This window comes from Salvelinus namaycush, chromosome 17 (assembly GCF_016432855.1).
Source record: "Salvelinus namaycush isolate Seneca chromosome 17, SaNama_1.0, whole genome shotgun sequence".
Classification (NCBI taxonomy): domain Eukaryota; kingdom Metazoa; phylum Chordata; class Actinopteri; order Salmoniformes; family Salmonidae; genus Salvelinus; species Salvelinus namaycush.
Window position 1 is genome coordinate 15,609,237 of NC_052323.1, and position 13,720 is coordinate 15,622,956.

Sequence of the window (13,720 nt, forward strand, 5' to 3'; positions counted from 1 at the left end):
AGATTCCGATGCCATACAGACCTCTATTTGTTTCCACACTTTGCATACTTTGAACGGAAAAAAAGCACGCTTGAGGAAAACTATAGGGCAGCAGGGATGATGCAATAAATATATAGTTTTTTTAAGGTTAGGGAAATACATGAAATACATGTGTATGTGACAAATAAAATTTGATTTGATTTGAAATGCGCCACTTTTTAGGATGTCAATATAAATGAATGTAATGTGTCTGTTTGTAATTTTGTCTTGCCTTTTAATAATGATTTGTATACATTTTTTATTTAACCGTTATTTAACTAGGCAAGTTACATGTGTTGTTGTTTTGTACCATCGAGGACCGCTTTGGAAACAAGACGTGTTTTAATTAAAACTTGGAAGTGATATCCTATGGGTCCACATTGTATATTTTGTTGTATATGTCTGTTAGCCTAGTAGGCCAAGGTACATGTGTTATTAGTAGGCCTGGGACTAGGCATATGTTTGACAATTGAAATTCAATTTGTGTTGATTTGTTTTATGGTAGATATTGCAATTAATTTGAGATGTATTACGGAATCTCTTCTGCAAAAGAGGGATGGATAACAACCAAGATCATGCAAAATATAATGGCACGCACGGGAGCAAGACCACATTGTCGTTGAGTCATAGGTGATACTTCAGGTTCCTTTAAACCGGAATTAGCTGCGAAGTGCGACCTTGAAGTGATGAAGTGCGAATTAGAAGGAATGTGAATAGTTCGCCTTGCTGCAGGAGAAAATATCATCATACTTAGCTGTACCTCCTTTGTAAGTGAATAGCTTTAACAAATACGATCGGCCTCTGAAGGCGTGAAACGTGGCTGCGGACATGGGATACGTTGCGTGGGAGACGTTGCGTTCGCAAAGACATTCAACGAAAGGAGAGGAGTGTGACCATGCACGCTCTGACAGCGCTGTAAATGTTTAATGCTGTCTTTTATTATTCTCTGACACATAACACAATGAAAATAACACAATCAAGAAGCTGACATCCACAATTACACTTTATATCATTAGTAGCCTACAATTATAGTGTATTATAGCACAGTAATAGCCCTGTATTAAAATTAGGCTCAGGCTATCACATCTTACTTTCTAAGGAATAATGTATGCAGCTTCAGAGTAGGCTTAAATAAATACAAATGTTGAAAATTGAAAATATATTTCAAGCACACTTCAATTATACATAGGCCTAAGAGATAGGTGTAAGGCCCAACGTGATCAGGGGCATATTAATTTAAGCATATTGTTTGTTGGTGAAGTTGCAGTTCAATTTTGCAATTATATTTTGATGCATGCCGCCAATATTTCAGAGTTGAAGTGCAGGGTTTGCTCTTTTTGGGGTGATAGGTTAAAAAAAATGCGCTAGGGGACAGTGGGTTTGGCAGCATTATTGACTCTTCTTTTGAATGCAAATCGTCAGGGTTTGAAGACTCATCTGACGTCAGGAAGGAAGACCATAATATACCTTTAGCACCACCACCTTGTCAACAGCGCCACATTATGTGAGACAGTATAGAGTCAGGAACAAGTTCGCATTTCATTTCGGGGAGCACCATTGGACTATACACATCAGAACCATAGCAAGAGGATTGTTTTTTAGATTTACAGAAGGAGTTGCCCGGAAACTATGTCGACTTGAATGTCACTTTTGTAACTTTTTTTTCAAATCATGTATGTGGGATACCTCTTGGATAAAGAAGGCAGCATGTATCACCAAGGACCTGTAAGACGATCGGGAATCAACATCCCACCACAGAACTTTGTTTCCACGCCACAATATTCCGACTTTACTGGATACCATCATGTGCCAAACATGGATACTCATACACAGTCTTCGGGGGCTTGGGGAGCTCCTTATGTCGCACCGAGGGAGGACTGGGGCGCCTATAGTCTGGGGCCTCCAAACACTATTCCTACGCCCATGAACAACTCCTCACCGGGACAAGCTTCCTATTGCTCACCTGAATACAATCCCATGCACGCGCCAGGGTCAGCAGTATTGCAACCACCTCCAGATAATATTTCTGTTGCTCAACTTTCCCCGGATAGAGAAAGGCGCAATTCTTCTTACCAGTGGATGAGCAAAACGGTACAATCATCTTCTACGGGTGAGAAAGGTCACAAGCAACTATATTGTGTCACGACATGCATGCCACTGTTAAAATGATTCGTGCAATGAGCACAGCCTCAACTCATGTCAAACTATATCTTCATATTTACCTAAGAAGAGCCGGACATTTTATGTTTTCTCTTGCATGGAAATGCATAATTGTGCTGGCTCATAAACGTGTGCAACAGGTAGTATTTAGAGAATGGATACAATATAAACATTAATTGCGTAATTTAAGTGATACATCTCACTGTTAAAACGAATAACCTCATGCATAAGACGTAATGAGTACATTTGGGCACATTTTAGGTAATATTCGTAACGAATTGCTAACAATAGCTAATTCTCCTTTAATTTGTAACTGTTCGTGGTCTCAGAACGAATCATCTAATCACATTTTAAATGAGATGTCACCATAATTACACAGTTGCATGTGAAATGTTTGGAAATTGATAATTCAGTTTGGTGTTAGGCTTATTTTGAAACATGTAAGATGCAACTTCAAGGCACTAAATTGGAAATTGCACCAGACTCAAAACAGAAGAGGAAATAGGAAAATGATAGGCACTAGATCGAACGTATCAAATTAATTATGGGCAATGCAACTGTAAGCCTACCATCGCGATAATGGTCTGATAAAGTATGATATCAATTACAACAATCTTAGTTATTTTCTGATACAGGCCTATAGCCTTGTGGAGGAAACGATGAACGTGTCAAGAAAGGGCGCCAGGTGCTACTTGTAATGTTAATTTCTCTACTCCCGTCGACTAGATGCGAGGTCTACTTTTCTTGCTACATTGTCTCTGGTTTTGAGGGTTATCCGTCAAATTCAGGCGGCGACCCCTTTCAACACCTCGTTTTACTTTGATATGCACCAAAGTGTCTTCCTCGGCTCCCATTCTTCGAGAGTTATATTGCCGGAAAGGGTGGCGTTTTTCACAGCAAATAAATGTATTTGACGAATATATACAAAGCTTTATAACTGGGCAATAAACCACAACATTTCTTAATGTGTAAAAATAATAGAATTCATTAATTGTAGACTATATTTATCAATTAAGTCATAGTAACCTATTAACTCGTAAATTTTGTTTTATAGCCTATTAACTTGTCAAATCCCCCCCACCCACATTTAAATATTCAGAAAATACCATCTTATAGCCTAGGTGTATTTTTCTTGTTAGGCAAGCCTATCAAATTTGTTATCAAGTGTTTAATTCTAGGAGGCTATCTCTGGCCCTGTAAAACTTACCAAGCATGACCTAGGCTATAACTATGAATATCAAAATGTTTCAATGTTGTTCAAAACGACTAATATTATTTTCTACCTGAAAAGGTGCTGACGTGTTTATGGTTTATCTACAAGAGCAACCTGATCCAAGCTAGAGAAATGTCTGCCTTGTAACTCCTTTATGTGTCGTGTGTTGCCTCTTAACACATCAATGGAGTTTAGGTAAAATCTCTGAGACTCTTTGTTCTGCAGTTTGTTCAAAAAGTGACATCAAAAGAAGATCAGTGGCTCGATTAGCATAGCTACCAACAAAGCAACACAATCTAGATTAACACGATAGCCACCACTTCAGTTGAAAGCGCCTAAAGACGTGTCATACATATTTAGAGAGTTATTAGATAAACGAAGTATAAAGTTTAATAGGCGTTTTGATAAGTAGCCTGTTGATTATCCTACCTCTCTAATATTACTTGCTATAAATACTAAAAATTACATATTTAAAGGTGAATTTAAAACAATAATTAACTTTAGAGTTTAAATAGCTATTTGCCCCTGTATGTATCAATAATTTTAATGCCATGAAATTGCATCGTTGCTTTGCATCATTTTCGTTGTTCAGTGTGACGGCTATTTAAATATTAGGCATACGAAGCATAGCCTATTGAATCCTCTGAATTTCTCACAATTTCAGGCAAAACAAGAACGAAGGAGAAATACAGAGTGGTTTACACCGATCACCAGAGACTGGAACTGGAGAAGGAATTCCATTTTAATCGTTACATCACTATCAGAAGAAAGTCAGAACTTGCGGGGAACCTTGGCCTTTCAGAACGACAGGTAAACCAATTAATTGATAGAGCATTAGGGCCCTAGACTTGACAAATCAAATGATAAATCAAATACGAAACGAATAACAATTTTGACAAGTTTTTCCTTTTACATTTACAGGTGAAGATCTGGTTTCAAAATCGCAGAGCCAAGGAGAGGAAATTAATCAAAAAGAAAATGGGATCTGATGGCAGTGGAGGATCAGTGCACAGTGACCCGGGTTCAGTGAGTCCTCTGCCCGTACCAGGCTCACTCAGTCCGTCGGATATTCACGGCTCTCTCTACCCACCCCCCGGAATGAACAACTTGCCATCTATTAGGAACATACAGCAAGTTACTGTCACTCAGTAGAATCGAATTTAGACCATCCAACATAACTGAGCACTCCAACACGCTGAAAGGACCGTTCCTCAAGACTTGGATTCCAATGGATTATTCAAACGTCCTGAAGAACATGTTGTGGATTAGGAGATTTCGAGAAACAAGATGATTTATAACTGCAACAAAATGCTGGAGGCTCTTGAAATATAGTTTTTATAGAATAGTTCTAATAATAATTCAAAAAAACATACAAAAATCAACATATGGTTCAGACATGTAATGCTTAAATTGTTTGTTTGTGTCTGAGTTATTGAGATATAAATATAATTTTCTGTAGACTATGTAATGAAGTGTATAAGTGTTTGTAAATAAAATAAAAAATCAGGTACATTTTATTTGAAGTTTATCTGGAATGAAAAGGGATATCATTAATTTGGAGCTTTTATAATAGCTTGACAAACTAGGCATTTTCTGCTCCAATTTGATTGCAAAGCACACTTTCGTAACTTTTTTCTACAGGGGCAAGTGAATCAGGTTTTAAGTGAGATACGGGTAGAACGTTTGTTTGATGTTCAAAATGTAAATAAAATGTGTTTTAACGTTACCTTTTTCTACTTATTTCATTGACTGGAAAAGGATAGCTCACTTTGCAAAAAAACAGACTGAGTATGTATACTGTTTTCAAACAGACTTCATTGTTTATAGTTTTACCTACTCTTATTATTTGATACCTATAACCGCAAAAAAATTAGGTCAGTTTATCAACGTTCTATTTCGTTTCCAAACTATTAGGATGGGATTCTGTCAGCCCTGCATGTGTCAAAAGCAACATTTGATTGTTGGTGTGTAACATTAAATCGGAAGATATTGTCCAATAAATTGCACCAGAAAAAGTGCAATTGGCCCAAGCAACTTAATTTAGCCAAAGCAATATACATGCAATTTAGACAGTTACTTTTTGTAAAGGACTCTAGTGTCAAGTTTTAGATTTTTGTAGACTAGGCCTACTATGCTCGTCCAAGTACAGCAACTAACAACTGTCAAACTGTCTTCTCAATTCATGTTTACCTTTGAGCCATTATGATGTAATATAGACTATACCCACTGGGCACAGACGTCAGTTCTAGGTCTATTCCACGTTGGTTCAACATAATGTTATTGAAATGACATGGAAACAACGTTGATTCAACCATTGTGTGCTGGGTGTCTGGTCTATGGGCTGCGATGGGGTGCATAGTGTAGTATGGATAGATTACAATCATGAACCTGTAAAAAGGTTACCCAAGACTGTCATTAAACATTAACATCCTCATAAAATAGCCGAGGCCTATTCCAAAAACTTGCAAGAGATCTGTATAGAAGTGCTGCACAACCTCAACAAACCTGTTGGACAGAGGTCAATTTACTTGTCCACAAGACAAATCCAGTATTTTATAAATTGGTAAGAAGGTGTTTAGCCTAGGCCAAAATGCAAAATGAGAATTTTTATAAACTAATTGTGGACTATTGTTGTATGGCACTTGGATGATGACTTGTATGCCCTAATCCTTTATCGAATATGGGTAAATTAACCCTCAATCAGATGATAAATCTGTAGGTCACATGGGCAATAATAGGTTTCCATGAAATGCTATAAACAAGTGAGTGTGTAGCCTACAGTTATAGTTGTGCAATTGTTAGCTAGTTTAGGAAGCCTATTTGATCGTATTCTTCCAAATAATAAGCTTATGTGATATGACATGATATCCCTCACTTTTGCACACAGATTTACAGAACTCAAACTGAGTGCTTCCGAGGATGTTTGTGGTCGTGTGATGCTTCGTTCAAACAACGAGGAACTGGGAAGTCGGAAATCTCCGACTTCAATGCGTTCATGACTACTGGGAACTCGAAAAAAACGAGCTTCGACTGGAAAAAGTGTTTTAAACGGTCATCCAACTGAATTCCAATTCGGAAAGTCGGAGCTCTATAAAGATGCCCGAGTTTCCGATTTAGAGTTCAGAGTTGGATGACCGTTTAAGACAGTTTTTCCCCAGTCGAAGTTCGTTTTTTTTCGAGTTCCCAGGAGTCATGAACGCATTGAAGTCGGAGATTTCCGACTTCCCAGTTCCTGAAAATCTCTGACTTCATGTTTTGAGCTAGTCCCCGTCCCCCCCCCCCCCCGAGCTCCTAGTTGTCTTGAAAGCACCTTGCATATCTTGTTGACGTCATGCTGCCAGTTAAGAAGACGTCATGAGCATCTTACTACCCAACATGGCGGACTTTGATACAATCTATGAGTTAGACGAAGAAGATGAACGGGTAGTGAGTGAAGAACACCTTGTTAGATATTGCTCAGAGCCTGTGATTATGCGAGGGTCCGGGCACATCACCGTGTAAGCAATTCAAAGCTACTGTTAACGCTGTCATTATAATCCGTTACTAGCTAACGCTAGCCTGCTAACAACAATGCCTGCTGTGAAATATAACTTACTAGCTAACTTACTAGCTAGGCCGTGGCAATAACAGTCAGCTAGCTGTCTGGTCCTATCGTAGGACGTAACGTTAACTGTTACATTTGCCTTAATTGACGAGGCTAGGGTTATCTATTGCGTACCTGCTATTCCCTGCTTTATAGTTTACTAGCTAGTTAGCTACCTAACGTTAGGTACACTGGGTTTCTGCAAATTAGCCTGAAATGAGAAAGCATCTGCTTTAACAAAAATGACAAGCCAGCAAACGAATATTAATTGCATGATATTCAATAAGTAGCTATAGCTAACCACTGTAGTGAATATTTTGCCAGCCGCTGGCTTATTCAAATGGTGGTGATGAATCAAGCATATTATTTCCAACAAGCTTGCTAGCTACCATCCATAGCCTAACATTCTGTTTACTGTTTTATAGTTCCCTGCTTACCAGCAATGGACACAACACCTATTACCTTGCCAAATGATGACATAATACTTATGTATACTTCTTCTAGTGTCCACAACTGCATTATGCATATGATGTATCCTTGTCATCCTATAGAATTGTCTCGACAGGGGAAGCTATTCACATAATGAAACAAATTACAGGTCATTCAGGACATTAATTTGTTTATTTCTGCTGTCTGTAGACATTGTAAAGTGTTAGGCACAAGGTCTACATTTTATAGGTATTTATTTATTGAGAGTACAAAGTGTCTAATTCCATCCCCATAAAAAAGCATTGCTAGGTTTCCTTTGACAGCCCAGTCATAGTGAAGTACTTTATACATGTTCAATGGAAAGTTTTTAATTTCTTTACCATTTGTATTTCTCTTTTTGACAGGTTTGGATTGAGCAACAAATTTGACACTGAGTTTCCCTCAGTTCTCACGGGAAAGGTACAGTAGCCAAATTCTTCGTATGCACTTTACCTAAGCAATGTCTTGTGCTAGGCTTTCCAACGGATTTAAACTGGGCTGTGAATCAAGCAATTTAAGCTATTATGGTGGCTCTATTGTTCTATTTCCCTTTTGACAAATCAGACCATCCCTGAATTACCTCTTTCAAGTCTCTTGAGTGGCTTCTATCTGATGCTGATGCATTTCAAGCAACACACCACTGTGCGTCCAAAGCTGAAGTGAAGCTCTGTCAATGAGTAAGCTGTCTTTGGAGCCCAGTTGGTCGGGGGCCCAGTGTTCAGGAGGACACAGCTCCAGGTGATAAAATAATGAAATAAAGACTGTGCCATACACAAGAAAGGGCACCTTCCTGGGTCGGACACTGCAACACAAAAAGGCTGAAGGGGTAAGAGCAGGCTGAGGGAAGTGCAGGGCAATAAAAAGTCCCTCCAGTATTGTGACGTGATGGAAGAGGTCACAATTATGATGATTGAAGGGTGCAGATCAGTAGGCCCTTATTCTAAGGCCTTTCGCTCTTTGCAAAGAGACCTTTGCATCCTGTCATAAAATATTACGACCCCGGTTTTATGGCGTACAGACCCAGAGAGGAATGAGCATCCATTCATGTTGTTTGGACGGCCGCTGCCACAGGCACTAAGCTTATCTCACCCTTTAGTTCCTCTCTGCCGTGAATAGACAAGAGCTTGGTTAGCAAGTTACAGCCGTACTAGTGAGAGATCTCATCTGATCTCTGGAAAGCATCTCCAAGTATCTAGGCTACCTGTTTGTTTTCTAAGGCTCTTTGATTCTACAGACCACAGTACAGGTTTTTCTTGAAACAATTGGTGCCATTTTTCACTTCAGTCAGTACATTAGACTAGAGCAAAGGAATGGTTGTCGTTCTCCTACTTTCCCTTTGAGGTTTGTTTTTGCTTACTGCTTCAGATGAAAACGATTTTAAGCGCAAAATAATAGAAAATAATGAAGAATCTGATTTGTCTCCGAGAGAGAATTGCCAATAATAAAATTAAAAGCTATATACATTACAACCACATTCTTTCCTCTGTCTGATTCTTCCTGTTCATTTCATCCTCCCTTCTCCCCCTTCTTTTCCAGGTGTCTCCAGAGGAGTTTAAAACCAGCATCAGCAGAGTGAACGCTTGCTTGAAGAAGACGTTGCCTGTCAATGTGAAGTGGCTTCTTTGCGGCTGCCTGTGCTGTTGCTGTACGGTGGGCTTCAGTCTGTGGCCCGTTATATGCCTCAACAAGAGAGTAAGTCTCAGTCTGCCCTCACGTGATGTGTGCTGCACAGTCCCACTCTCTCTAAATCAGCATGTCCACTTATTACTCATGGACTAGTTTAGCAATCAGCCGTATTGGTCTTAAGCAGGCAACCTGTGTGGAATTAGGGTCTTTGTGTAGAAATGATACGTTGCACTGCTGAAGGGTACATCACTGAAAGGTGGTGCCCCAACCCAGTGTTATTGACAACAAAGTGGAAATTACGAGCTGGTAAAAGTAGAAGTTCAGTCTATGAACAGCTCTTTGTCATAATACTGAGGTTGTTGTCAATTGTAAAAGAGTTTGAAGTCGAGGTTAATACTAGAAGATATTGCATGTGCTCCTTTCCCAACAGGCGAGAAGATCTATTCAGAAGTTGTTAGAATGGGAAAACAACCAATTATATCACAAGGTAAGAACAAATTGCATATTAGCACCTGTCTGAAAGACCAAGTTATGTCAGTTGTGAAGGGTTGAGTGATGTTAAAGTAGCAGGTTTCTGATGGATAATGGTCTTTAACTCATTATGTCAACTTTAACCCTTAAAACGAATTTCCCTCAAAGCTATTTTCATCTGACATAGTGGACAGAGGCTGACCAGACCTAAAGGTCAGCAGTAAAAGGCATGTTAATTTAGTTTTGTTTCGGAACAATGAGTGACAGCTAGTAACTGAGCAGAAGAATGGAGGAAGCTCTTCAGGGTGTCTGGCCACTACCTGACCCCAGCCAGACATGGTTTGAAGCGTTCCTAAATTCCCCTCACACTCAGATTTGCTAACCAGACTGTGTGTGTGTGTGTGTGTGTGTGTGTGTGTGTGTGTGTGTGTGTGTGTGTGTGTGTGTGTGTGTGTGTGTGTGTGTGTGTGTGTGTGTGTGTGTGTGTGTGTGTGTGCGCGCGCGCGGGGTGTTGTCTGTCCTCACTTTCACCTCTTCTCTCTAGCTGGGCCTGCACTGGAAGCTCAGCAAAAGGAAATGTGAAAGCAGCAATATGATGGAATACGTGAGTGTACATTTATGCTCCCTTAAAACAGAATATGATTCTTGCCAACTTATTGAGTATTACAAACTCAAATCACAACAGAGTCAAAATATATGGGCATTAATGTATTATAGAAGAGTGCCTACTGGAAATATTCAATGGTGAAAGAAAAGTGTTAAATGAAATTAACTTTTCCCTCCACAGGTAATTCTTATAGAATTCTTACCCAAATATCCTATATTCCGACCGGACTGAGCTGAGGAGGCTGTTGGGAGACCTGCAGTGTGGCCCTTGACTCCTATCCTTAGTGCCTTGTATAAATGTTGGAATGAGGGTCTGCACCTGTGTCTCGGTGTCCCTTACATCTCCCGGTACCTTGTACATTACAAATTGCAACACTGTCACTTTTCTTTAGAGCAGATTTTGCACATTTCCTGATGAAGTAGAAAAATGCTCTCTTTGTTGCACACTAATACTTTGCTTTTGTTACATATATGACAACAAGTGATTGAAAAAATAACACTGTTGAAAAGTGCATTTAGCCCAAAGAGCCATCATCAATTGAGTCCATGTATCATATCATTATTGCTTTGGGAAAACATGTGACACCTCCTAGAGCAGGGGTGTCAAACCTACGACCCGTGGGCCGGAGCACATTCAATCCGTGGGTGGTTTGAGTAAAAAAAAAAAAAAATTGTTGTAATTATAATTTTTGGGACATTTGAAATGAGGGAAAACTAATGGAAACTGTGTAGTAATGATAATAGACCTACATTTATAGTCTCTTCACTCTGTCCAGCTTTCTAACAGTCATTGAAACGAAAGCTAGACAGTCCGGGAGCATTGAAACTATTTTTAGCCAATTTTGATGGCAAGGAAATATAATACATTTTAAGTGCGACCCGCAGCCCGCGGGGCAAAATTAATTTGACACCCCTTTATCCTAGAGCATCCTTGCCTTATGTAAAACAAGCCATTTTATATATAAGACAGGAGACAAACATTTTGTAGCTCAGCAAGTTCAAATGCTGGTTATTTGGGTTACTTTCCTCAAATCAATTCGTCTCTGTGACAAAAAGTAGATGGGATGCTTGAATTTGCCAAACATATGATGTAAGTCCGCATCATGTTTTTTTTTTTTTTTTTTTTTCATCATTTCAGAAATGACCCTTTGTACAGGGAACTTTAAAAAGAAAACTGTAAATATGTTAGTATAAACTGTAGGCCTACAGTGGTATGCTGTTGTTTACATTGTTATTTAGATCTTTGATTTGTTTTGCCAAGATAATGCTATACCATAGTTTTGTTTATGAAAGATGTCTCTTTCCAGTTTATATGGACCTGTTTACTTAGTAAGCCATATCATTTACAATGTATGTGATGCCAGAGTTAGGATTGAAAATTGCACTTGAGTTTATCAAAATGTCAGGATTTCAGAGAATGATTTCAAACTGAGGTTTTTAATAATTTTACAATGATACTAGTGATGCATGTTATGTGATTTTGCCAACTAAAAAAAAAGTGTCATCCATTTCAATGTGAGATGGCTACTTGTCTTTATGATGTACTGTTAGAAACAGACTCCAACTTGGCACCTCCATGTCTCTTGTTTTTTGTCAAACTTTTTATTGCAGCTTTGTTCATTTTATAGTTTTTATTTTCCTATACTGTGTTTTGTCTTTCTGTTAGTTGTTATAAACCACGTGCAACCTACAGTACATTACATATTCAGATAAACGTTTCCTTTGTTATTCATTTTGTCCAGAGTTGTCTCCTTCACTTGTAGCTGAGAGTTTTGCTGCATTATAGTGCCTCTGGAATGGTAGATGAACCGCAGCCAGAGAAGTGGTGTGGTTGTGAAGACTGACATCTGCTCACTTGTATTGTGGAGAGCCCTGGCCCTCTTCCCAGTATTGGCCCTGTTACAGAGTACTTGTAAATGTTTGTTATGACAACTCAATACCTATGGAAAGCTAAAATATATTGTTGATTTTGAATCTTTGAGTCTTCAAGTTTGTCCATCTGTCCAACTGAAAACCACAAGCTGACATTAAATGTTGACATGCTTACCTTACTGCCATATGGTGAATTACTCAGCATCATCTAAGTTATACAGATCATCTTAATTGACATGTGGTAATGTACTTTGGCCAGAGCCTGCTACTGATACCTGGCTATTTGTCATGTTTAACAAGGTGTTGAATCGTTAACTTAACAAGATGGCCTGTAATTACTTGACACATTTGTAAAACTCTGGAATACGATTACCATAAATAGCTAGCACTTTCACAACATGGAACTGTGGCCCCTAAGTTTGGGGCCAAAATCAAATACGTTGCTATATCACAATCCCCATACATACACTGGAGTGGTGGGCTTCACTGTAATGAGTAGAGTGTTGTTTTATAGACCCCTTTGTTCTTGGATTTATTGTCCCATTGGAGTTGGGATGTGGAAAGGTCTAAAGCAGGGGTACTCAAGGTCCGGAGCCTGCTGGTTTTCTGTTCTACCTGATAATTAATTGCACTGATTGTCCCTGATTAGAGGGGAACAATAAAAAAATGCAGTGGAACTGACTTCCAGGTCCAGAGTTGAGTTTGAAGGGTCTAGAGCACAGGTGTCAAACTCATTCCACGGAGGGCCGAGTGTCTGCGGGTTTTTGGTTTTTCCTTTCAATAAAGCCCTAGACAACCAGGTGTGGGGAGTTCCTAACTAATTAGTGATGTTAATTCATCAATCAAGTACAAGGGAGGAGCGAAAACCCGCAGACACTCGGCCCCCCGTGGAATGAGTTTGACACCTGTGGTCTAGAGGATCAAGGGAAGTTGCCTTTCTTCACTTCACCTACTGTATCTAATGGAGTACCACACTTTGGGTTGTGTGACCTCTAGTGCCCTTTCCAAAAGCCTAACATTACCATCAGAGATCATATACAACTAATTGGGGGGATTTAGTTCAGGCAGTTTGTGACAATTCAGAGATATGGAGATGGGTGGCTGGTTCTCTTCCTCTGTCCTCCAGAGGGCAGACTGACACACTATGAGAGGAGATGAGCTATGAGTGTGTAGCAGTGCACCGCAGGTCTAATCCTTTTGTATTCATGTCACGTCTCGGCTAAATTGTCTCGTTTAATAAAATCTGACCCTTAAAGCTACATTTCCAAATTTCCTGATCGCAGTATGAGAAGAAGAAACAAGGACCAATATTCCCCCGCAAACATGATTTAAATGCTTTGAAAGTATCACATATCGAGTGTTGAAGTTAATTGAGTGTACTTGCAATCACATCATTATGTAACAAATGCATCACATTACTTATGGGAAATCTTCCCATTCTAAATCCTCTAACATGGCAGCATAATGCGTTTAAATCATTTTTACCATTATAATAACATTGTGCCACCAGTAGGAGTAGCAACACCAATGAACAAATGGTAATTCAGGATGTTCTTAAATGGAGGCCACAGATGCTCAAATCTAAGGTAATTAACCCTTTAAAAATAATTTACTAAAGTGATATGGTTAGTAATTTAGCTCACAATGTAATGTCCCTTCATTTAAATTGACTAACACCCAAGTGACACTGGATTTAGAGTCCT

At 39.1% G+C, this 13,720-nt stretch overlaps 2 protein-coding genes across 2 annotated transcripts; both read left to right on the top strand.

Moving 5' to 3' along the window:
- Positions 1-1,689: 1,689 nt before the first annotated feature.
- LOC120062112 (homeobox protein CDX-1-like) lies at positions 1,690-4,543 on the top strand. The gene is made up of 3 exons (XM_039011922.1): positions 1,690-2,128; positions 4,056-4,201; positions 4,313-4,543. Exons 1-3 carry the CDS (start codon positions 1,690-1,692, stop codon positions 4,541-4,543), a joined length of 816 nt encoding a protein of 271 aa, XP_038867850.1.
- A 2,202-nt stretch (positions 4,544-6,745) lies between these two features.
- LOC120062024 (cysteine-rich hydrophobic domain-containing protein 1-like) lies at positions 6,746-10,816 on the top strand. Its single transcript, XM_039011828.1, has 6 exons — positions 6,746-6,888; positions 7,808-7,862; positions 8,979-9,134; positions 9,499-9,555; positions 10,084-10,143; positions 10,327-10,816. Exons 1-6 carry the CDS (start codon positions 6,746-6,748, stop codon positions 10,375-10,377), a joined length of 522 nt encoding a protein of 173 aa, XP_038867756.1. The 3' UTR covers positions 10,378-10,816.
- Positions 10,817-13,720: the final 2,904 nt, after the last annotated feature.